The sequence below is a fragment of the Trematomus bernacchii genome, unplaced genomic scaffold (genome assembly GCF_902827165.1).
Source record: "Trematomus bernacchii unplaced genomic scaffold, fTreBer1.1, whole genome shotgun sequence".
Classification (NCBI taxonomy): Eukaryota; Metazoa; Chordata; class Actinopteri; order Perciformes; family Nototheniidae; genus Trematomus; species Trematomus bernacchii.
In genome coordinates this window covers 484,213-508,098 of record NW_022987697.1, presented here as the reverse complement: position 1 = coordinate 508,098, position 23,886 = coordinate 484,213, and the positions used below count along the sequence as shown (strand labels likewise).

At 43.0% G+C, this 23,886-nt stretch overlaps 2 protein-coding genes across 4 annotated transcripts in view; both read left to right on the top strand.

Annotated features, from left to right (window-relative positions):
• Positions 1–23,886, top strand: part of LOC117489279 (NLR family CARD domain-containing protein 3-like) — a 64,665-nt gene that overhangs the window by 10,010 nt on the left and 30,769 nt on the right. Inside the window, exons 1-3 of one of the 3 annotated variants that reach the window (XM_034138486.1) lie at positions 23,067–23,169; positions 23,258–23,419; positions 23,704–23,823. The exons of 1 other annotated variant lie outside the window; for it this stretch is intronic. In XM_034138486.1, the coding sequence (XP_033994377.1) occupies positions 23,081–23,169; positions 23,258–23,419; positions 23,704–23,823 (371 nt within the window). In that variant the 5' untranslated portion in view covers positions 23,067–23,080. Of the gene's footprint in view, positions 1–23,066; positions 23,170–23,257; positions 23,420–23,703; positions 23,824–23,886 lie in introns of those variants that run through there. One more of the 3 variants, XM_034138485.1, reaches the window with a different exon arrangement.
• LOC117489281 (NACHT, LRR and PYD domains-containing protein 3-like) lies at positions 1,057–7,512 on the top strand. The gene is made up of 5 exons (XM_034138487.1): positions 1,057–1,770; positions 3,456–3,629; positions 4,454–4,624; positions 4,873–4,919; positions 6,598–7,512. Exons 1-5 carry the CDS (start codon positions 1,067–1,069, stop codon positions 7,149–7,151), a joined length of 1,650 nt encoding a protein of 549 aa, XP_033994378.1. The 5' UTR covers positions 1,057–1,066; the 3' UTR covers positions 7,152–7,512.

The following is a 23,886-nucleotide window of genomic DNA, read 5'->3' as shown; positions in this document are numbered from 1 at the left end:
AAACTCAAATCCAACCTGAAGAAGAAGTTCCAGTGTGTGTTTGAGGGCATTGCTAAAGCAGGAAACCAAACCCTTCTGAACCAGATCTACACAGAGCTCTACATCACAGAGGGGGGGTCTGCAGAGGTCAACAAGGAACATGAGGTCAGACAGATTGAAACAGCATCCAGGAAACAACACAGACCAGAAACAACCATCACACAAGAAGACCTCTTTAAAGCCTCACCTGGAAGAGATGCACCAATCAGAGCAGTGATGACAAAGGGCGTGGCTGGCATTGGGAAAACAGTCTTAACACAGAAGTTCACTCTGGACTGGGCTGAAGGCAAAGCCCACCAGGACATCCAGTTCATATTTCCATTCACCTTCAGAGAGCTGAATGTGCTGAGAGAGAACAAGTACAGCTTGGTGGAACTTGTTCATCACTTCTTCTCTGAAACCAGAGACGCAGGAATCTGCAGGTTTGATCAGTTCCCGGTTGTGTTCATCTTTGACGGTCTGGATGAGTGTCGACTTCCTCTGGACTTCCACAACACTGAGATCCTGACTGATGTCACAGAGTCCACCTCAGTGGATGTGCTGCTGACAAACCTCATCAGGGGGAAGCTGCTTCCCTCTGCTCGCCTCTGGATAACCACACGACCTGCAGCAGCCAATCAGATCCCTCCTGAGTGTGTGGACATGGTGACAGAGGTCCGAGGGTTCACTGACCCACAGAAGGAGGAGTACTTCAGGAAGAGATTCAGAGATCAGAATCAGGCCCGCACCATCATCTCCCACATCAAGACCTCACGAAGCCTCTACATCATGTGCCACATCCCAGTCTTCTGCTGGATCTCTGCTTCAGTTCTGGAGGACATGTTGAAAACCAGAGAGGGGGGACAGCTGCCCAAGACCCTGACTGAGATGTACATCCACTTCCTGGTGGTTCAGTCCAAAGTCAAGAACGTCAAGTATGATGGAGGAGCTGAGACGGATCAACACTGGAGTCCAGAGAGCAGGAAAATGATGGAGTCTCTGGGAAAACTGGCTTTTGAGCAGCTGCAGAAAGGCAACCTGATCTTCTATGAGTCACGACCTGACAGAGTGTGGCATCGATATCAGAGCAGCCTCAGTGTACTCAGGAGTGTTCACACAGGTCTTTAGAGAAGAGAGAGGACTGTACCAGGACAAGGTGTTCTGCTTCGTCCATCTGAGCGTTCAGGAGTTTCTGGCTGCTCTTCATGTCCATCTGACCTTCATCAACTCTGGAGTCAACCTGCTGTCAGAAGAACCAACAACCTCCCAGAAGTCTGAAGTCAAACCTACACTAACAAATCTCTACCAGAGTGCTGTGGACCAGGCCTTACAGAGTCCAAATGGACACCTGGACTTGTTCCTCCGCTTCCTCCTGGGTCTTTCTCTGCAGACCAATCAGAAACTCCTACATGGCCTGCTGACACAGACAGGAAGTGACTCAGAGACTGAAGAGGACACAGTCCAGTACATCAAGAAGAAGATAGAAGAGGATCTGTCTCCAGAGAGAAGCATCAACCTGTTCCACTGTCTGAATGAACTGAATGATAGTTCTCTAGTGAAGCAGATCCAACAGTTCCTGAGTTCAGGAATTCTCTCCACAGAGGAACTCTCTCCTGCTGAATGGTCAGCTCTGATCTTCATCTTACTGTCATCAGAAGAAGATCTGGATGTATTTGACCTGAAGAAATACTCTGCTTCAGAGGACGCTCTTCTGAGGCTGCTGCCAGTGGTCAAAGCCTCCAACAAAGCTCTGTAGGTGAACACATAACTATGCAGATTAAAGGTGGGGTAGGTAAGTTTGAGAAACCGGCTCGAGATACACTTTTTGTTATATTCCATGGAATGCTCTTAACATCCCGATAGCAATGAATATCTTAACCTCTTAAGCCCTGAGCCTGTTTTTCAGGTCTCAGGCTCGAAAATGACATTCCCAGAACAAATGACCATATCTTCACTTCTAAAAGGGTTAAATTAATAATCTTTATTCTCAAAGTAATGATAAACCTGTGAATTGGATGTAGAAAAGTCAGAATCAATATAGATGTTTTTTATTTTAAAGACAATTCAGATTTTACATAGTAAAAAACTGTAAATTATAGTGTTCGTCCAAAAATAATTTTTTACTCATAGTGAAAACTACCCTTGGATGATGGGTTAGTAGACTAAAAGCTTTAGGAATCCAAAGTACAACATATAATAAGTACCCTGTATCAAGATTGATGCAAAACAAGTGAAATTTGACCTTTTTAGAGAGATTTAGCCAAAAAACCCCACTTCTGAGGTCATTTGGGTGGATTTGACCTATCTCTGGCCCCCCTTGGTCGATTTTGATGAATGAAATCTCTTTATAACCGCTAGAGCCAATGGAATTGAGGGAAAGTTAAATACACACCAAAACGTTAACAAATAAGGAGTGAGAGTGACGCGTTACCAAAATCGGAAGCTGCATACACTCTGGTGGCTACCATTAGCAGCTAACTTTTCCGCTCCGATTTTTACATAAAAAATTGAATTATGGATTATAAATCATTTTTTAAAAGGTACAGTTACATTATCAACCTATGGATCAACAGTTGTAGACATTTTTTTTTTCGTTTTAATGCCATTGAACACGTCTTTCGACCTAATTGACAGCTACGGTGAGACGATCTGCCGTAAAAGCTCCGTAAAGGTACGTGTTGTGATGTCTGTGTTTGCTTCCCCTGTCGCAAGTTCGGATCGCTCAGTGATGATACTATACCTAAATAATCAGTGGAGTCTCAGCTTTAATAGGCTATATTGTATGTGCAGCTACGATAAGTAATAAGGGTATCTTTATCTTGAATTGTGTGCCGCAGTGCGTTAGAATCTTTTCGCTCAGGGGTCATTTAGACCCTTCTTATGAGACTTGTGTTTTGTTTTGGTAAAAATGGTTCATATCTTCAGTTAGCTGAGATTCTTCCCGTTAATCTGGTGCTACACATTAATAGTTTCATAAATGTTAAGAAGCCCTGAGACATTATCTCGAAAACAAAAAGGTGGGAGGGGTCCAATGGGGGGACCGCCGTGCTTAAGAGGTTAAAGGGGACCTATCATGCAAAATGCACTTTTGTACGTCTTTTGTACATGAATATGTGTCCCCGGTGTTCCAGGGAACTCACCAAGAGTCAGAAAACACAACCCTCTCTAAAATAACTGGATGGCCTACCTGCCTGTCAGCCTTCCATCTGTGCACAAACTTATCTTGTGCCCTCATTGGTCATGTGCGCTTTTGTGTTTGTTGGAGGGGCTCTGTAAGGAAGTGGCAGATTTGTTCCGGCTGTGTATTTTCAAATTCTAGCGCGCTCGAGCTGGTTTTTCCAAAATTACCTACCCCACCTTTAAATGTATTAATTATTTAATCAGAAACAAATACAGTTTTGTAATTTATTTCTTCTTTATTACTGATTCCTCTCCAGACTGAGTGGCTGTAACCTGTCAGAGAGAAGCTGTGAAGCTCTGTCCTCAGTCCTCAGCTCCCAGTCCTCTAGTCTGAGAGAGCTGGACCTGAGTAACAACGACCTGCAGGATTCAGGAGTGAAGCTGCTGTCTGCTGGACTGGAGAGTCCACACTGTGAACTGCAGACTCTCAGGTTAGTGAAAAGCTGTTTAACAATGTTGACCCTCTGAACACCTAAATACTTCTTATACTAACTATTGGATGGACCTTTAATTTAATTATGTTAGTGTTTGTGCCTTGTCAGAGAGAAGTTGTGAAGCTCTGTCCTCAGTCCTCAGCTCCTGGTCCTCTAGTCTGAGTTGGACCAGAGGAACAGGTACAATTCTGAGGTTTTCTTATCATCCAGTATTAAACGTGGCAGCAATGTTATACTGAAGTTGTTTGCTAATGTAGTAAGTTTAATCATATTAGTCTGTATCTAACCTTGTTTGTAGTCCAAAGAGAATAATACATAGGTTCGGGTTGTAATGTCGGTTCAACTAATTGTCCATTCAATCCCATTGGTTAAAATTGTGACTGTAAAAAGCATGTTTAGCTATTAAGCTATAGAAATGTTACTGCAGACCTGCAGATCTGATGATACCACTATAGAGTTGGTGGAATCAATATTTGGTTGAAGGTTTTCTGCTACAAAAGACGAAGATGATCCACCTCATTCTCAAATGTGTTTCTTAGAAATCACCACTCAGCTCAAAGGTGGCCGGCTGTTCCTACCTTTCCCCACCTCCAGATATCTCTGTGTCTTCTTACATTAAAATCACTCAGCAGAATTATATAATCACTGCTGGAACGAGAAAAACAGATGAACTAACTGTGTGTGTGTGTGTGTGTGTGTGTGTGTGTGTGTGTGTGTGTGTGTGTGTGTGTGTGTGTGTGTGTGTGTGTGTGTGTGTGTGTGTGTGTGTGTGTGTGTGTGTGTGTGTGTGTGTGTGTGTGTGTGTGTGTGTGTGAGTTCAGTCTGAGAGGCTGTCTGGTCACAGAGGAAGGCTGTGTTTCTCTGGCTTCAGCTATGAGCTCCAACCCCTCCCTGAGAGAGCTGGACCTGAGATACAATCATCCAGGAGACTCAGGAGAGAAGCTGCTGTTTGCTGGACTGGAGGACCCACTCTGGAGACTGGAGACACTTAGGTACAGACAGACAGACAGACAGACAGACAGACAGACAGACAGACAGACAGACAGACAGACAGACAGACAGACAGACAGACAGACAGACAGACAGACAGACAGACAGACAGACAGACAGACAGACAGACAGACAGGCAGACAGAGAGAGACAGAGTCTCTGTCTCTGACTGAGGGACTCTGCTTCCTGTGTAATGGTGGATATGAGTGAAGGTGTATGCAGTTGATTCTGACTGTGTTTCTTCCTGCAGTATGGACCATGGTGGACTGCAGTGGTTGAAACCTGGTCTGAGGAAGTGTGAGTGTATTTTCAGTTTGATTCCTCAGAGCTGCACAGGTTACACTGCACATGAGATCCACAAACACAACAAAGTGAACACGGAACCAATAGATACACAATTATTAACAGAAAGCTCACTTTTCACTGTTATAGGTATATTCTCATATATTTAGGGTTTCAAATGTATTATTTTTTTGTTTTGTATAATTAGATTTTTTTTAACAGGATGAGTGAGGGTAGAATTTCATTACATTCAAGATTTCATGACACCAAGAAATTAATTAGCAACAAAATTGGATAAATATTAAAATAAATAGTACCAATTAATACCCACTCCATTTTTCAGAACAAACAAACACTGACCAGTTTTGTAATATTCTTTTCTTATAGAGTAATGATGCATAAATGATTTGCCATCCAGTTGGGTATTTTATTTTCTGGGTATTTTGGAAAAGGCAGACTATTGGTGAAAATTTTATTTTATATTTGCACGTTTTTGACAGCCAATTTTGGATATCATCCCAAGTTCTTTTAATTTTATAACATTTCCAAATGGCATGTACGAGGGAGTCGCTCTCAGTACAACATTTTATACATTTATGGGAGGAACTGCTATCAAATGTATGTATTTTCTCACTCCTATAATACATTCTTGTCATTAGTTTATATTGAATTAATCATAGATTTTTGTTTATGTAAGTTGTAAGCATTCCTTCCATTTTTGTTTTGCGTCTTCTACGTCCAGGTCTTTATTCCACTTAGTGTAAATATAGTAATCCCCGTTGTCCTCAGCACTGATACAGATAATATATACCAGATTCATTTTCTCTTTTTAATGTTTGGTTTTTGAATTCCCCTTCAGTTGAAACTCTGTTTTTAAGGTCCACATTTCCTGTGAACCAATTTTTAAACTTCAAATATTTAAAAGTTTGGGTGTCTCTTTGTCCATATTAACTCTTTACTTCCTGAAATGAAATTATTGAGCTTTCCTTTACAATATCTGATCATTGAACAATTCCTCAATGTATCCTCGTCAGCCAGTGTGACTGGGACCTCTGAAGAGTTGTTGATGGGTTATTCCAGAGTGCTTTATGTTTAGGGGATTCTATTTCCTGACCTTCTATCTTTTTTATTTATTTCCACGCAGACGATGAACTATTAATTACAAAATGTACAGTTTTAATTTTTTCTTATAAAAAAGAGTAACTGTAACTGATGGTTTTCAATCTCTATCCAAGGCTCTTCATTTGTGTTGTTTACTATTTTGTCAATATAAAACATACTTTCAAATGTTATACTTATACTTTTAGTTTTCTCCAAAAGAGAAAAGGTGCTCCATTCATGAACAGCACTAATTATGCTTTATGTGAGATTTTAGTGTGTTAGCAACTGAAAAAAACTTTAAGATAATTAAAAACATGTTCCTGTGAAAGCTTCTTCATATGAGACTCTTTGGATAGTGACAGTATATCAACAGCTGGACGCTGATGCTGTTTCCCTTTTCTTATCTCTTATTTTACAATAATAAGTATTAGGTCTGAGATCATTGATGGATCACCTACTGATGAAGATCAGGTTGTTAGACATCATTCTCAGTGAATATGAGACGTCAGTCTGAATGACTTCCTGTCAGTGATTGTCAGTAAAGTAGTTAATAAATGAACAGATGATAACCTGCAGCTGTTCTCTCCATCAGATGCCTGTGAACTGGAGCTGGACACAAACACAGCACACAGGAAACTCAAACTGTCTGAAGACAACATGACGGTGACAGCTGAGGAGGAGGAGGAGCCATATCCTGATCATCCAGAGAGGTTTGACTACTACGAACAGCTGATGTGTAGAGAAGCTCTGACTGGTCGCTGCTACTGGGAGGTCGAGTGGAGCGGGGAGGTTCATATAGCAGTGACTTACAGAGGAATCAGCAGGAGAGGAAAGAGTAAGGACTGTAGGTTTGGATGGAATGATCAGTCCTGGAGTCTGAGATACTCTGGTGGGGGTTACAATGTCTGGCACAATGAGAGAAGAACACGCACCTCCTCCTCCTCCTCCTCCCCCTCCTCCTCCTCCTCTGGTAGAGTAGCAGTGTATGTGGATCATCCTGCTGGCTCTCTCTCCTTCTACAGAGTCTCCTCTGACAAACTGATCCACCTCTACACCTTCAGAACCACATTCACTGAACCTCTCTATGCTGGGTTCAGGTTATGGACTGGTCTCTCCTCAGCGTCTCTGGTTCCTCTGCAGGTCTGAGAGTCTCTCCTGACGACAGAAACTGACTGCAGATCAGCTGCTGAAGTCAGTTCAGTGTGTTCACCATCACACACACATCTGTCTCACACGCACTCTGCACTGTGAAGCAGATCTGTCTCACACTCAACACAAAACATTTATCTGATTCCTTCTCTGTGAAAATCAACATCTTTCTTAACTCTTAATGATAAACATCAAAAAGTGTAGAAACTACTATTACTGAGATTTATATTTAGTTGATCCCACATGTTTTAGAGAAATCTGTCATTTGAATCAAGGTAAAGGTGTGTTTCCTCTTGTCTCTATAATAATAATTATTATTCGCAGGTCTCCCTTGAAAAAGAGATCAATGATCTGGATGTTATGCTACTTATAGTTTTAATTCAATTGTTTTAATCTTGACGCGATGTTTACAGTGAGAACAGCTGTTGAGGTCTGTGCAGAAAGCAGAACATTGTGTGTAATATATATCACTCAATAATATATATATAACAGGCCTAAATTACACTCATTATTTGTAGGCTTTAGTCGATATCTACATATAAACAGTACATATTTGTCATGTAACCATATAATGATTCATATAATAAAATATACAACAGCTGTAACCTGATATATATGATATGCTTTAGGAGCTGTAGGTGTGTTGTACAGTGTGTAGGTCTGTGTTGTACAGTGTGTAGGTGTGTGTTGTACAGTGTGTAGGTGCTTGTGTGTGCGTAGATGCGCCGGACCGACAGGACGGGTTGCAGTAGCTTCGGGAAGTTTGTGACAAAATTGTACTTTCTCCGTTAGCCAACGAGCTCCCCGTTTGAGCTATCAACTATTCCTTCGCAAGTTAGCTCCACATTGGATATGCGCTTAACTTTTCCTGCATTTGAATTTTTCCGATTATTTCCCCATGCGGAGTCAGCAAAAGTGCGCTTAAAATGAATGAAGAAAGCACATTTTTCAAAATGGCCGACTTCCTGGGGGGCGGGGCTAAGGGAAGCCAATTGGAAATATGTCTTCAATTCCATGAAGAATTCCATAAAATTCATGAATATTGGAGAAACTATATGTGACTACCACACAATAGGGGGCACTACTGAGCTGTTTTAACAAAATGTACGACTTTTTTGTACATTCTCAAAAATGTCATGGACTGTGACGTTTGTCCCAAGTTGTGCGTTACAGCTAATTTTAGCTCATCGCAATAAAAAAAAATAGGTATAGACCACACCCACATTCGTCAGTCGTTGCAACACTTTAAATCTCAACTTATAATCGCCCCCAGAGTATGTGTATCATTTTTTGTAAGATTCTGTCGATCCGTTCTTGAGTTATAAATGTGTGGTGTTTTTGGTCCAAAATGAAAATGCTTTGATATACCTATTCTCCAAGACAGACTGAACAGATCCACCAACATTTGTGATATTTGTGTAAATTGTTGATGAGTTATGAGTATTTCTTTCTAAGCCACGCGTTTTTGCGATTACGTTTTGATTAATGGCGGCCATATTTTTAGACTGATCATGGTCATTTATGGTAATGTGTGTGACCCCCCACCGATGCTGTATACCACATTTGGTGTTGATAGACTCAAAATTGAAATTTCGTTTAATATTTTAATATTTTTCGCATTATGCTAATTAGCAACACATCTAAGTCGGCGGATCTTAGGGGTTTCACACAGCACCAGCCGGATATGTGTGCCAAATTTCAGGTCAATCGGACTTAAGGTGCATGCTTCAGAATTGTTCAAAAATTAGATTTTCATAGGGGGCGCTAGAGAGCCAGCTTTCAACTCTTAAGCCATTTCAATGCATTTTTTATTTTCTGCACCAGACCTAACGTCCGTGCAACATTTCACAACTTTCCGGGCGTCGGAACTGGTAGCATGACGAAATAATAATAATCTGTAGGAAAACAATACGTTTCCTATAATTAACTTTTGTTATTTTTAGAATTTTGAGAAATTTAGAAAAAAACTGAATTTTGAGAAATTTAGAAAAAAACTGAATTTTGAGAAATTTAGAAAAAAACTGAATTTTGAGAAATATAGAAAAAAACTGAATTTTGAGAAATTTAGAAAAAAACTGAATTTTGAGAAATTTAGAAAAAAACTGAATTTTGAGAAAAAACGAAGAACTTTGAGAAAAAGTCAGAATTGTGAGAAATTCCCAAAAAACTGAATTTTGAGACTTTAGACAAAAATGAAGAGTCTTGAGAAATGTAGGAAAAGTCAGAATTTTGAAAAAACATTTTAAAACTTGAAGAAAAAGTCAGAATTTTTCAGAAAAATTGAGGAACTTCGAGATTTTGAGAAAAACTCAGCATTGTGAGAAATTCAGGAATGTTGAGACATTTATTAAAAAAGGTCAGAATTTAGAAAATGTTGTAAAAAGTCAGGATCTTGAGAAATGTTAAAAAAAAGAATTTGGGAAATTCAGAAATAAACAGAAATTTGAGAAATTAGGAAAAATTCAGAATTTTAGAAATCAGAATTTTTACTACAAGATATGAGTACTTCTACTTTTACTCAAGTAAAAGATCTGAGGACTTCTACTTTTACTAAAGCACTTCAAGCTTGCCACGCGCCTCTCCGTTTAACCAGGGCTTCTGATTCGGGAATGTTCGTACAGTAACCTTCGGTACCACGTCATCGATGCCTTTTCCAATGTAGCAAATGACCGTGTCCGTGTGTGTGTTGATGTTTTCGTCCTCAAACACACACTACTCCCTAGATTCAAAGCAGTCCTGCAGAGCTGAGTCTGACTCCTCACTCCAGCGCTGTACAGTCCGTGTCACCGGTCTGTCCCGTCTCAGTTTCTGTAAGCAGGCAGCAGCAGCAGTGAGATGTGCTCTGATTTGCCGAAGGGAGGGCGAGGGAGAGCTTTATATCCATGTGGAAAGGAGAATAAACACACCTCCCCCTTACTTTTCCCTGAGTTTACAGTCCGGTCCTGGGGGAAAGTAGTAAATCTGTTGTGGGAATGGCGGAGTCCGGGAGAGAGGAGTTGAGCCAAGTCTCTGTGAAAACCATCACGTCACAGTTCTTAACGTCCCGTTGAGAAGCCGTCCTGCTCCTGAGTTCATCACAGCTTATTATCCAGAGACTGGACATTAGCCAGAAGAATACACTCGGTAGAGGAGGCCGGTTCTCACGTTTCCTCAGCCTCACTTTGTCTTCCTCCTGCTCAGGTACTCATATCCTGGAATATGCCTTCATAGCTTTAAACTCCCCATACAGAGCTCTGATTGGTCAGCTGGCGGTAAGCTCTGATTGGTCAGCAGGCGGTGAGCTCTGATTGGTCAGCAGGCAGTGTTCAGCATAAGTTACCATGGTGATCTACCCCGGTAAGAATTGAACCAGCGTCGTAGGACCGAAAACCCGGAGCTAATGAGATGAGCACCGGGGTTTTATACAGGTGAAGGTGAGTAGTGGCGAGAGAGAGAGAGAGAGAGAGAGAGAGAGAGAGAGAGAGAGAGAGAGAGAGAGAGAGAGAGAGAGAGAGAGAGAGAGAGAGAGAGAGAGAGAGAGAGAGAGAGGTGCTGGCTACCGGCCTCCAGGCGACATCATCGTTTCCTGTCAGGTATCTTTGTAAAAACTGTAGTTTAAAAGCAGCTCTAGGTGCACCAACCCTTGCCCCCCCTCTTCCTTTGGTAGGTACAGCGTGCACTGAGAAACCCAGTGCAACTTGTCCCAAAAGAAATTTAAAATAATAATTTGCAACTTTTTTAAGTTAGACCCCAAGCCTGTTTTTCAGGTTTCAGGCTCGAAAATGACATGCCCAGAACAAATGACTATAACTTCACTTCTAAAAGGGTTAAATTAATAATCTTTTTTCTCAAAGCAAGGTTACATCTGTGAGATGGATGTAAATGTGTCAGAATCAATATAGATGTTTCTGTGTGAGAGTAAATTCAGATGGAATATAGTAAAAAAGTGTAAATTCTTACCTCCGCCTAATAAAAAACCATTACTTATAGTGAAAACCACCCTTGAATGATGGGTTAGTAGCCTAAAAGCTTTAGGAATCCAAACTATAACATATAATAAGTACCCTGTATCAACATTGAGGCAAAACAAGTGAAAATTGAGATTTTTAGAGAGGTTTAGGGAAAAACATCTGGTTCCATCAGTGCCATTTGACCTTTTTCAGGTACCAGATTGTAAAAATCATTTTATAACATTGAATCATCACTATAGTTCATTCCATAAAAAAATTATTGTAAAATTTAACCTGCTAATTATTGTCATGGATTTGAAAACTGATGTTGTTTATTTGCTATGTTCTGGCTGCTAGCTCAGTGAGTTCTGGCCGTGCAGTGATGAGACCTATGCCAATGGAATCTGTGGAATCTCAGCTTTCAGATGATGTGTTGTTTTTGCAGAAAGTATAATTATAAATGATAATTTTTGTGAGTTATGAGCAGAAATAGCATTAGTCCGTATTTGCTAAGGGCTCATTGAAAGGCTTCTTGTGGGAATTATTATTATTATTATTTTTTTTTTTTTTGTATAGTCAGTTAGCTGAGTTTCTTCCCATCAGCTGGGTGTGGAACATTAATAGTTTCATAAATGACACTTCAGAGATCACACTGGTGCTAGCAGATGTAGCATTTTCGGACCCTTCGGCGGGTCCATGGGGTTTAACAGGTTTTAAAAGACCAGCAGGGGGGTCCACACACTTGAGCTTATGCCAGAGGCTGGATGCTATCAGGTTGTTGATGACCAGCACCCTGCCTCTGTAGGACATGTGGGGAAGTAACCAGCGCCACTTGTTGAGTTTCCCCTCCACCTTTTCTAGAACTCCTTCCCAGTTTTTCCCCAGTGTGACCTCATCTCCAAGATGGACTCCCAAATATTTGATGCCACCCCTCTTCCAAGTCAACCCACCTGGGAGTTGAGGGAGGCCACCAGTCCACTCCCCCACTGCTAGGGCCTCACTTTTGGCCCAGTTGACTTTTGCAGAGGAGAGCTTTTGAAAAGTGTCCACTACCTGCCCTAGCTTTAAAACATCCTGTTGATTTTTTATTAAAACAATGATGTCGTCTGCATAGGCCGATAAAATAAAACGTGTATCAAAACCAGGTAAAAACAGGCCCTCATTAAAAGAGCGGATATTGTGTAGCATGGGCTCTATTGCCAGTGTGTACAACATACCTGACATCGAGCAGCCTTGTCTTATCCCCCTGGTCACATTAAAAGGTCTAGACAGACCGCCATTTATCTTAAGCACACTCTCAATGTTCACATACATCACCTTTATCATGGCGATGAAGCCCGGGCTGAGGCCGAACCTCTCCAGCACCTTCCACAGGTAACGGTGCTCAACCCGGTCGAAAGCCTTTTCCTGGTCCAATGAAACCAGACCAGTGTCGAAACCCAATGAACCAGAGACTTCCAAAATATCTCGAATTAGTGACACATTGTCAACAATTGACCTGCCGGGCACACAGTAGGTCTGGGTCCGGTCTACCACCTGGTCCATCACCTTCCTCAGCCTGGAACCCAGCAGGTCTGCCAAAATGGCTTTTTTAGATTTGAGCTCTTCAATACAACCTGGATTTCCAGTGGACTCTGCAAAGCTGCAAAACAGGGGGTCCTCCGCAATGAAATATTTTCTCAATTTAATTCCATTTCCTGCCTTTTTACAAATATATTGGGGACTATAGTGTTAACAAATCCAAGAAAAATGTGTAGTGTATATAATGAGTGTGCACACTTATCTAGTATCCTATCCATGTGAACCTGTTTTATTTGTGATTACCTGACATCCTCTACGGCAGTGGTTCTCAACTGGTCAGGCCTCGGGACCCACTTTTTACTTGGTCAATACATCGCGACCCAACATTTTGAAGCACTCAAATCTATTCAACAAAAAATCGTGCTGTAATATATACGCTTTTGAGCATACAATATTAATAAAAGTGAAGTACAGTGCATATATCCCTTATATCCCTTCACAGAACTAAAGTATGCTTTTAAAAAAGGTTTAATGAGATGATGGAATCAAAGCTGAACTATATAAAAAGGCACACATGCTGAAACCCAACCCCAGCAGGGGGGTCTGGGGGGATTCTCCCCCAGGAGATTTTAAGAAATACTAACATAAACTACGCATTCTGGTACACTCTGAGAAGAAAATCGGGCCTTCAAAATAAAAGTTTGAGTTTTTGTCCCCAAAAAAAAAAAACATTTTTTTTCTTCACTCACACATCCGCGACCCACTCGAAACGGGTCCGCGACCCACTTTTGGGTCGCGACCCACCAGTTGAGAACCACTGCTCTAGGGGGGTCCGGGGGCATGCACCCCGGGAAGATTTGTTTCTTTAAATTGAAGTTGATTGCATCAATCTGGTGCACTTTGAGGGCAACATTAAGAGATTTATGGATACAGTTCTCAACACTCATATGAAACAGAACTGTATATATTTCAATAATCAAAAAGCCATTAGAATATGCTCACAAGCAATAACACATATTTGATAAACTCCTCTCTCCTATCTTTATCTTACCTAGTCTGCATTTTTTCTTTTTATTTATACATATTTGACTAATCACTTCCCTTTCAAACTGTGTTTTTTATTTTTGTACTGACCTACCTAGTAACAACAATTGGAAGGATTTCTTAACTTATTTTATATACAACTATATATTAACATAGATGGAATATTTGTTTACATAGATGACCAAAACCGTTTGAAAGACCCACTGAGATAACTAAACTAAAGTTACAACCTAATCAACAGAAGAGTCCTTTACCTCCCTGAGCTGACGTTATCCTCTGCTCAGTCCGACAGGAGAGGACTCTCCAGCTCCTTATTGTTGAAACGTTTCTAATCTGCCGTTAGCTCGCGAGCTAGCACAGATGCTAACAACAACCCACGTAACTCTCTCTCTCTCTCGAGGCGAGCGCCGAGAGAGAGAGAGAGAAGAGGAGTGATCGCTAGACCGTCTATCTTATCTCGATATCTCTCTCTCTCTCTCTCTCTCTCTCTCTCTCTCTCTCTATGTCTCTCTCTCTCTGTCTCTCTCTCTCTATTTCTCTCTCTATCTCTCTCTCATTCTCTCAAAGTCCAACAGGAAAGAGCTCTCCCTCTCCTTATTGTTGAAACAGCTACTAATCTCCATTAGCTCCGAGCTAGCACCAAATGCTAACAACAACCCCTGTAACTCTCTGTGTCTCTCTCTCTCTTTTTCTATCTCTCTCTCACAAGATGCGCTCGTGCCACACACACACACAGACGCTCCTCCGTGACGATGACCGCTTGCGTACATTTTTATTTTATTTTTAAATTAAAAAGTGGGGGGGACACAAATGGGATTTTGAAAAGTGGGGGGGACATGTCCCCCCTGTCCCCAGTGGAAATTACGCCCATGGTCATATGAGAGGCCCCGCCTTACATCTTCCACCACAGATTTGGGGAAATTGGTCCATGCGCAAAGCATTGTGGGGATTTTAAGGACGCGAAGTCTACCCATGTGCAGCCTCGAAATTTCCCCCAAACCAAGGACGCGGCCTCGGTGGAATTCCAAGTATGCTGGAGATTGGAACAGTCCTTCGGCGGCACTCGATGACGTAGCATCCTTGAAATATTGGCTTGGAAGCCAATATCCTCGCGATTGAGAAACGACCCATATGTCTGATAGACTATGTGTTGCTATTAACTGTGTCATGGCTCTTTTGGATGCAGCATGAGGTTCCCTATGGTTCCTATCTAACTCGTCATTCTGTGTGCAGTTAAAATCTCCTGTCTGTCTTATTCAGGATCATGAGGACACTTCTCCTGTGAGACACAACATGTTTTAGCAGTGGAGATCTGCAGCCCGAGGACAGCTTCCTGATGGAGGACACTATCTTCCCGTGCTTAGACAGCTCTCTCACCAGGAAGTCATCCCATATGAACGGCGGGATATTTGATATTGTTACCCTTGTAGCAGGAGTGGTTAGTGGAGACACGGAAATGAACGTGTCGTTAACAACGATCCCGGTCTCCACCACCTTGTTCGCTTTCTCTTCTGTGTCCACAAATATCACCACCCCGCCGTTCATCCGAGCCGCAGATCTGATGCTGCTGTGCCCCACCAAGGCCCCCACAGCCAGGCTGCACTCCTCCACCGAGCACGGTGTCATCGGAGACATTTTAAAACCATGTTTGCGGTTCAGCCGGGCATAATCCATGCCGCAGCTGCGTCACAAACACACACACACAAACAAACACACACCACACACGCCCAAACCACTAGAAAACACCATCAATAAAACGCTTAAACCATGTACACAATACACACAACTTACAACATAAAACAATAAATATGTTAGTAGAAAAACGTGTGAAAAAGTTAGTAACTCACTCACACCACGCTCCTCCGACCATTCCTCACACACTCACTCAGAGAGAGAGAGAGAGAGAGAGAGATTTTATCTGTATGTAACTATATTTGAGCTCAGGTGTTGCTCTACCTCCTCTGACGGCTCGTCCCTGTTACACCGGTTTCCCCGTGACTCTGAGGTGTTTTGATGAGGGTGTGAGGGTCCTCAGATCAGATGCATGCAGACACAGGACAGACGAGGAAGAGCTGAGTTTCCTCCACACATGAAGAGAGTCTGTGAGTGGACCTGAAGAGAGTCTGTGAGTGGACCTGGAGAGAGTCTGTGAGTGGACCTGAAGAGAGTCTGTGAGTGGACCTGGAGAGAGTCTGTGAGTGGACCTGGAGAGAGTCTGTGAGTGGACCTGGAGAGAGTCTGTGAGTGGACCTGGAGAGAGTCTGTGAGTGGACCTAGAGAGAGTCTGTGAGTGGACCTGAGAGAGTCTGTGAGTGGACCTGGAGAGAGTCTGTGAGTGGACCTGGAGAGAGTCTGTGAGTGGACCTGGAGAGAGTCTGTGAGTGGACCTGGAGAGAGTCTGTGAGTGGACCTGAAGAGAGTCTGTGAGTGGACCTGGAGAGAGTCTGTGAGTGGACCTGGAGAGAGTCTGTGAGTGGACCTGGAGAGAGTCTGTGAGTGGACCTGAAGAGAGTCTGTGAGTGGACCTGGAGAGAGTCTGTGAGTGGACCTGAAGAGAGTCTGTGAGTGGACCTGGAGAGAGTTCAACAGGTGAGAATGCTCCCAGAGGAATCTGTCTCATCATCAGGATCACTCTGATCACATTGTGCTGTGTCTCTGTTTACCTGGACACGTTTCTTCATGCTGATTCTAAATATCTGTTTGAAATATTGTGTTTCTCTCTGAGTTAAAGCAGAATGAATTTAGAAAGATTTCCATGTTCTGTTGTCATTGTTTCTCAGGTAGAATGAGCAGCAGTCTGATTGTTATCGTAGATCACTAACATACAGTGTAAAATAAGTTAAATAAGTTATAAATAAGTTACCATAGCTATGCGGATGACACACAAATTTACGTAACAATTTCACCAGGAGATTATGCTCCAATTCAAACACTGAGTAAGTGCATTGAACAAATCAATGACTGGATGTGTCAGAACTTTCTCCAATTAAACAAAGATAAAACTGAGGTAATGGTTTTTGGAGCCAAGGCAGAACGTATAAAAGTTAGCGCTGAGCTTCAGTCTGCAATGTTCAAAACAACAGATAAAGCCAGAAATCTAGGTGTAGTCATGGACTCTGACCTGAGTTTCAACAGTCACATTAAAACAGTTACTAAATCAGCCTACTATCACCTAAAGAACATATCTAGGATTAAAGGACTAATGTCACAGCAGGATTTGGAAAAACTTGTCCATGCTTTTATCTTCAGTAGACTCGACTACTGCAATGGTGTCTTTACAGGCCTCACTAAAAAATCTATTAGAAAGCTGCAGCTAATTCAGAACGCCGCTGCTCGAGTCCTCACTAACACTAAGAAAGTGGATCACATCACTCCTGTTCTGAAGTCTTTACACTGGCTTCCTGTGTGTCAAAGAATAGATTTCAAAATATTGTTGCTGGTTTATAAAGCTTTGAATGGTTTAGGCCCAAAATACATGTCTGACCTACTGCTAAATTATGAACCATCCAGAACCCTCAGGTCTTCAGGGACTGGTCAGCTTTCTGTCCCCAGAGTCAGAACTAAACATGGTAAAGCAGCATTCAGTTATTATGCTCCGAATATCTGGAACAAACTCCCAGAAACCTGCAGGTCCGCTGCAACTCTTACTACTTTGAAATCCAGGCTGAAGACTTTTCTTTTTGCCGCTGCTTTTAATTGAACTATTCACATCTTAAACTGCACTGTAACTTTTAACTTTTATCCATGTATTTTTTCTTTTAATGTTTATTTTATTATCTTTCCTTTTTAATGACTGATTTTAAATGCCATTTTTAAAATGTCTTCCATTTTTGTAAAGCACTTCGAATTACCTTGTGTTGAAAGGTGCTATATAAATAAACTTGCCTTGCCTTGCCTTGCCTTACAGAACACACGTCATCAGTGAAAAATGCAGGGTGTGTCAGAACCAGTCTGTCAACTCTGACATGTGACTGAGGTGTATTTATTATTTAACTCTTAATGCTCTGAACTAAAGTGCATGGATGAAGTGAGAAGGGCTCAGATACAGCCATCCTCCTACACTGAGCTGTTTCACTGAAGAGCCTTCAGCTCAGCTCTCAACTGTCCCACAGGACTCAACATCCTGTCTGCCTGTACTGTGTATCGTTCTTTATTTTTAAAATGCATCGTAACAGTGTAATCCTGGTAATAATCCCCAGTGTTAAGAATGTTTACAGATTAAAGTTACCTTTCTTTAAAATCTAAATTACGTAACTGGTGGAAATGTATCGAGACAAACTAACAAATAATAATAACATGGTGAGGAAACCTTTCCGTTGTACTGAAAAGAAGATTCTTGAAATTAACAGTCTTTTAGGGAGTTTATTCTTTCAAGAAGGTAAATCGTCACCGAGTCAAGCAGTCTGCATCAGGGGGTCTGCAGAGGGTCTGATGTTCACATGTTCACACCAAGAATACAAGAGGAGGGGCTGAGACAAACAGAAAGACAAACAAGGTTCAAGGTTCAAGGTTCAAGGTTCTTTATTGTCAATCTGACATAGCTACAGAGTAATTATGCAGTTGAAAATCTTATGTCACAGGCTTCTCCAACAATGCAACATAATAACATAACATAATAACAATAAGAGCAAGAGCAATACAAAAATAATAATAGTTATAAAAATGAAATAAAGTTATGATGTGGAATAGTGCAGTATGAGTCTATATACAAGTTATTGGAATGATATATATATATATATTAGGTATTAGATACATACTACTGAGTAGCAGTTGAATGTTTGAAGTTGTTTCAACAGTTCAATTTTTTAACAGTCTCACTGCCCGCGGGAAGAAACTGTCTCCGAATCTTCTTGTCCTTGCCAGGATGCTGCAGGTAACGTCTGCCAGACGGCAACAGAAAGAACAGTTTGTGGCTGGGGTGATGGGGGGTCTTTGATAATCCGTAGTGATTTCTTCCTGAGCCGCTGGGAGTAAAGGTCCTCCATGGATGGCAGCTCCGTCCTGGTGATGTGCTGTGCAGTTTTCACCACCCTCTGTAAAGCCTTACGATCGAGGTCGGTGCAGCTGCCGTACCAGGCCGTCATGCTGCCAGTGAGGATACTCTCTATCGTGCACCTGTAGAAGTTGCAGAGTATCCTGGAATCCATTTTGAACCTCCTCAACCTGCGGAGGAAGAAGAGCCGCTGTCGAGCTTTCTTGGTGATGGTGGTGGTGTGAAGAGACCATGTCAGGTCCTCAGTGATGTGGACCCCAAGGAACCTGAAGCTTTTGACTCTCTCCACCGTAGTCCCATTGATGGCGATGGGGGCGTGTCCCTCTCCCTGCTGCTTCCTGTAGTCCACAATCAGCTCCTTTGTTTTGCTGATGTTGAGATGGAGGTTGTTCTCCTGGCACCAAGATGTCAGGTTTTCGACCTCTCTGTACGCCGTCTCGTCATCGTCTGTGATCTGGCCGATGACGGTCGTGTCATCAGCAAACTTCACGATGGTGTTGGAGCTGTGTGTGGCCACGCAGTCGTGGGTGAACAGGGAGTAGAGGAGAGGGCTGAGCACGCAGCCTTGAGGGGCACCGGTGTTGAGAATCAGGGTGGAGGATGTGATATTTCCCACCCGCACTGCCTGGGGTCTGCCCGTCAGGAAGTTCAGGATCCAGTCACAGAGGGCGCTGTTGAGCCCGAGGTCTCTGAGCTTGATGGCCAGCTTGGAGGGCACAATGGTGTTGAATGCTGAACTGTAGTCAATGAACAGCATTCTCACATATGTGTTCCTGTTCTTCGGGTCCAGGTGTGAGAGGGCAGTGTGGAGGGTGAGGGCTATGGCGTCGTCTGTGGACCTGTTTGCTCTGTAGGCAAACTGCAGGGGGTCCAGAGATTCAGGGAGGGAGGAGGTGATGAATAATTTGACTAACCGCTCAAAGCACTTCATTTTGATGGAGGTGAGTGCTACTGGGCGGTAGTCGTTGGGGCAGGTGATGATTGTCTTTTTGGGGACAGGAATGATGGTGGAGTGTTTAAGACATGTGGGGACTACAGACTGCAGCAGGGACCTGTTGAAGATGTCTGTGAACACCTCTGCCAGCTGAACTGCACACACCCTGAGAACACGGCCAGGGATGCCATCAGGTCCAGGAGCCTTGTGTGGGTTAACCCTTTTAAAGGATTTACACACATCTGCCCTATTTAAAACAAAAGGGCAGTGTAGCTCCTGGTCCCTCTGTACCTCCACAGCCTGGCTGCTCTCAAAGCGTGCAAAAAAACTGTTTAGCTCATCTGGGAGAGATGCGCACGCAGACACTCCCGCAGCACCCCCCGCTGCTCCTTTGTAGTCAGTCATTGTCCTTAGTCCCGCCCACATATTCCTAGTGTTACAGCCTTTGAAGTCAGATTCCACCTTGTCTTTGTACTGTCTCTTTGCATTTTTTATTGCTCTCCGGAGATCATACCTAGACTTCCTGTACTCCTCCAAATCTCCCGCTGTGTGCGCGAGAGTGCGTGCTTTCAGTTTGCCGCGCACCTCACCGTTTACCCAGGGCTTTTGATTTGGGAATTTCCGTACAGAAACCTTCGGTACCACGTCATCGATGCATTTCCCAATGTAGCAGATGACAGTGTCCGTGTGTGTGTTGATGTTATTGTCCTCAAACACACTCCAATCCGTAGATGCAAAGCAATCCTGCAGTGCTGAATCTGACTCCTCGCTCCATCGTTGTACTGTCCTTGTTATCGGTCTGTCCCTTTTAAGTTTCTGCTTGTAAGCAGGCAACAACAGTAGTGAGATATGGTCTGATTTGCCGAAGGGAGGGCGAGGGAGAGCCTTATATCCATTCCGGAAAGGGGAATAAACATGGTCCAGTATGTTTCCCCCGCGCGTCGGGAAGTTGATGTGTTGGTAATATTTTGGCAAAACCTTCTTCATGTTGGCGGTGTTGAAATCTCCGGCCACAACGAACGCCGCATCTGGCCGTGAAGTCTCGGTTTTATCAATAAACCCAAACAGCTGATCGAGTGCCGTGTTGTTGTCGGCGAGTGGCTGCGGCGGGATATACACTGCTGTTATCACAACAGATGTGAATTCCCTCGGCAGATGGAAGGCCCGACATGAGATCATGAGGTGCTCTAGCTGTGCGGAACAGTCCGATGAAATAATCTTCACATCTGAGCACCAGTTGTTGTTAGTCATTACACACACACCGCCTCCCTTACTTTTCCCCGAGTTTGCAGTCCGGTCCTGACGAAAAATAGAGAATCCGTCAGGGACAATAGCGGAGTCCGGGATAGCGGGGTTGAGCCAAGTCTCAGTGAGAATTAACACGTTACAGTTCTTAATGTCCCGTTGAAAAGCAATCCGGCTTCTGAGTTCATCTAGCTTATTTTCAATGGATTGAACATTAGCCAGAAGAATACTCGGAAGAGGGGGCCGATTCTCACGTTTTCTCAGTCTGACCAGCAACCCGGCCCGGCATCCCCGCTTTGTCTTCTTCTTGCGTCTCTCAGGTAGAACAGCAACAGGTAGCCATGGTGAATCTCCATTGTTTGTCGGAGGGTTAATATTGTCCACGAAGTTTCGCAATTGGAAAAGTTCCTCTCTGCTATATTGTATGGCAGAGTAGGTGCGGTCGGCTAGCATGTTGCGAACCATGTTAAAAGTAAAACGGCAAAAGTAAAAGAAATATGTACAAAATACGAAAATGGGCAAAGTTGGAGAGGAGCACAAAGACGATGCGGCCATCGTCACCGGCGCATCACATTGGTAAAATGGGGGGTACATACTATAAACATACTATATATAGGATTAAACATAAACATACTATATATAGGATTCTTTTAAACACACCTGATAGGAAATGGAGAAACATCATGTCTGTCCACAAAAGATAAGACCACTAACCTAACGACAATAAAGCTCTAACACCATGTACATTGAGGACATTTGCTGCTACCTGTTGTTAGAAATATCTTGTAAAAGAAGAACAGACGGTGAACTTGAAATGCTCCCTCAGCATGATACAATGTTCCATTACATCACGCCGTTACATGTGTTCTGTTACTCCCCAAGCCTTATTACACATCTGGTGTAGGTCTGATGCAAATATAATAGGGAGAACTCGAGCGAATGTTTTGGTTGAAACAAAAACCTTTTGGTGGACTATAAAACTCTTTGGCATGAAAAGTAATTCAGATGTTATATCAAATGTAAAAGTTCATTCAAAATCAGCCTGGTCTGGAAAAAAATAAATGTCCATAAATCCAAACTGTATTATCAATTATGTTTTGATAAAAAACGAATAATTCTCTTAGTTTAGGTCTGATTTTGACCTGTCAAAAATAAAACAAACGTTGCATAAGGAAAACGTAATTGTGATTAAAGTCTGTAACTGCATTTACATAACTAACTTCCATATTTTTATCTAAACTACGATCTTTTTTCTAAACATAACCGAGTAGTTGTGTAGTTGTGTTATTGAGAATGCAGTTCAGTCGTACGGGAACGTTGTTTTGTGGGAGGCTGGATTTGAAATGGTCAGTGGAGAGGAGACTGAACGATGGAGGCTGCTGCTTTCATTCACCTGGGTCACCTGGGGTGAAGGTGATCAGCTGCAGGACAGGTAGTACATGCAGGCAGTAGCATTCTGGGAAATTGGGTCCCATTATTTATTGTCATGTGATGTTTTGGTGATTTGACGGTCCACATCATAGTTTGAGTGTAACAGTACCTCCACACGGCAGCGTTGCGTTGAAGCTTGCCGGTGGGCGTGTCTGGCGTACGACCAACAACCAATCACATTAATCTCCCGCCCTGGACACACAATCACACGGTTTGATTGGCTAGAGCTTGTACTGTTATATGATTTGATTGGCTGACGCTTCCGTCGACGCTTGAAAAGTTGAACTTTTCTCAACTTTCAAAGCGAGCAACGGAGGCAAAGCGACGCGACGGAACCACAACGCAGTTCGGCAAAGCGTGACGTCACCACAGTGCCAACTACAGCAGCTCTCACTGACTGGGTTTCTGACACTGGTTACACTGGTTCTCACGAGACTCATATGTGTTTTGATGAGGGTGTGACGGCGTCCTCAGATCAGATGCAGGCAGACACAGAACTGAAGAGGAAGAGATGAGCAGAGTTTCCACCACACATGAAGCTGCAGAGTGCCGTAACCGACAATCTTTATTCTAAACATCAGAATTGAATTGCCACGTTTTTGGGTGTGCTTTAATAAACTCTGACACTCTAGGGGTCAACACACTGAGTCTCTGTGTGGGCCTGGGGCTGAGGGACACGTGTTGGCCTGATCAGATCCTGTTGAGGCTCCATCAAGGTTCCTGTCAGCCTGAATATCTGAGAGGAGGAGCACTGATGTGTCCTGTGATGTAAAGCTGGTTGTAATGAATAACCATGTTGTTGTGTTTGTGTGAAGGTGGAGGCTCTGCTATGGATCAGTGTGAGGACAGAGAGGAGGGAGCCCCCCCCTCTAAAAGCTCTCTGTGTGGGGAACCTGACCGCCAGACCAAAGCTCAGAGGTGAGATCTCCAGCTGTCCATGACTCTTCTCCGTGTCACAGCTCAGCACTCATTATTCACACTCAGAGCTCTGTGTGTTGTGTTCAAGCCCAGAGCAAACTCCACATTCTGCTGGACCTGGACCTGGACCTGGACCTGGACCTGGACCTGGACCTGGACCTGGACCTGGACCTGAACCTGGATCTAGCTGTGTGTCCATGAAGAGTGACGGGTCTATGGCGTCTCCTATTTACTTTAAAGCTGATGAAAGGTAAGAATTTAAAACTGGACTCTGTTACTATCTGACTCTCTTTGGAGAAGAGTAAATCCTGCTCCAGCCTCCAACGTACCTCTCTTGAGTTGGTTTCTAATGACTTCTATTTGAATTATGAATCATATAATGAGCAAAGAAAGATTACTCTCCCAAATTAAGACATTAATCATGGATTGTTTTAGACGACCCCCCTCTTCTGTTTGACGGCAGGCAGCGAGCTGTTAATGGCATGAAGGGCGGCGTGAGGTGTCTGGTGTTTTTATTACTCTGTTCTTTATCAGTCTCAGGATCCAGCAGCAGAGACCTGGACCTGGACCTGGACCCCGCTGTGAGTCCATGAAGAGTGACGGGTCTATGGCGTGTCCTCTTTACTTTAAAGCTGGACAAAGTGCTGATGAAAGGTAAGAATTTCAAACTGGACTCTGTTACTATCTGACTCTCTTTGGAGAAGGCACCACAGATTG

Excerpts from the sequence above, each read along its gene's own strand:
- LOC117489281 (XM_034138487.1), top strand. The coding sequence starts at position 1,067 with ATGAGTCACGACCTGACAGAGTGTGGCATCGATATCAGAGCAGCCTCA. Across the intron at positions 4,625-4,872 it reads TGGAGACTGGAGACACTTAG|TATGGACCATGGTGGACTGC; the intron begins GTACAGACAGAC and ends TTCTTCCTGCAG. Across the intron at positions 4,920-6,597 it reads GAAACCTGGTCTGAGGAAGT|ATGCCTGTGAACTGGAGCTG; the intron begins GTGAGTGTATTT and ends TCTCTCCATCAG.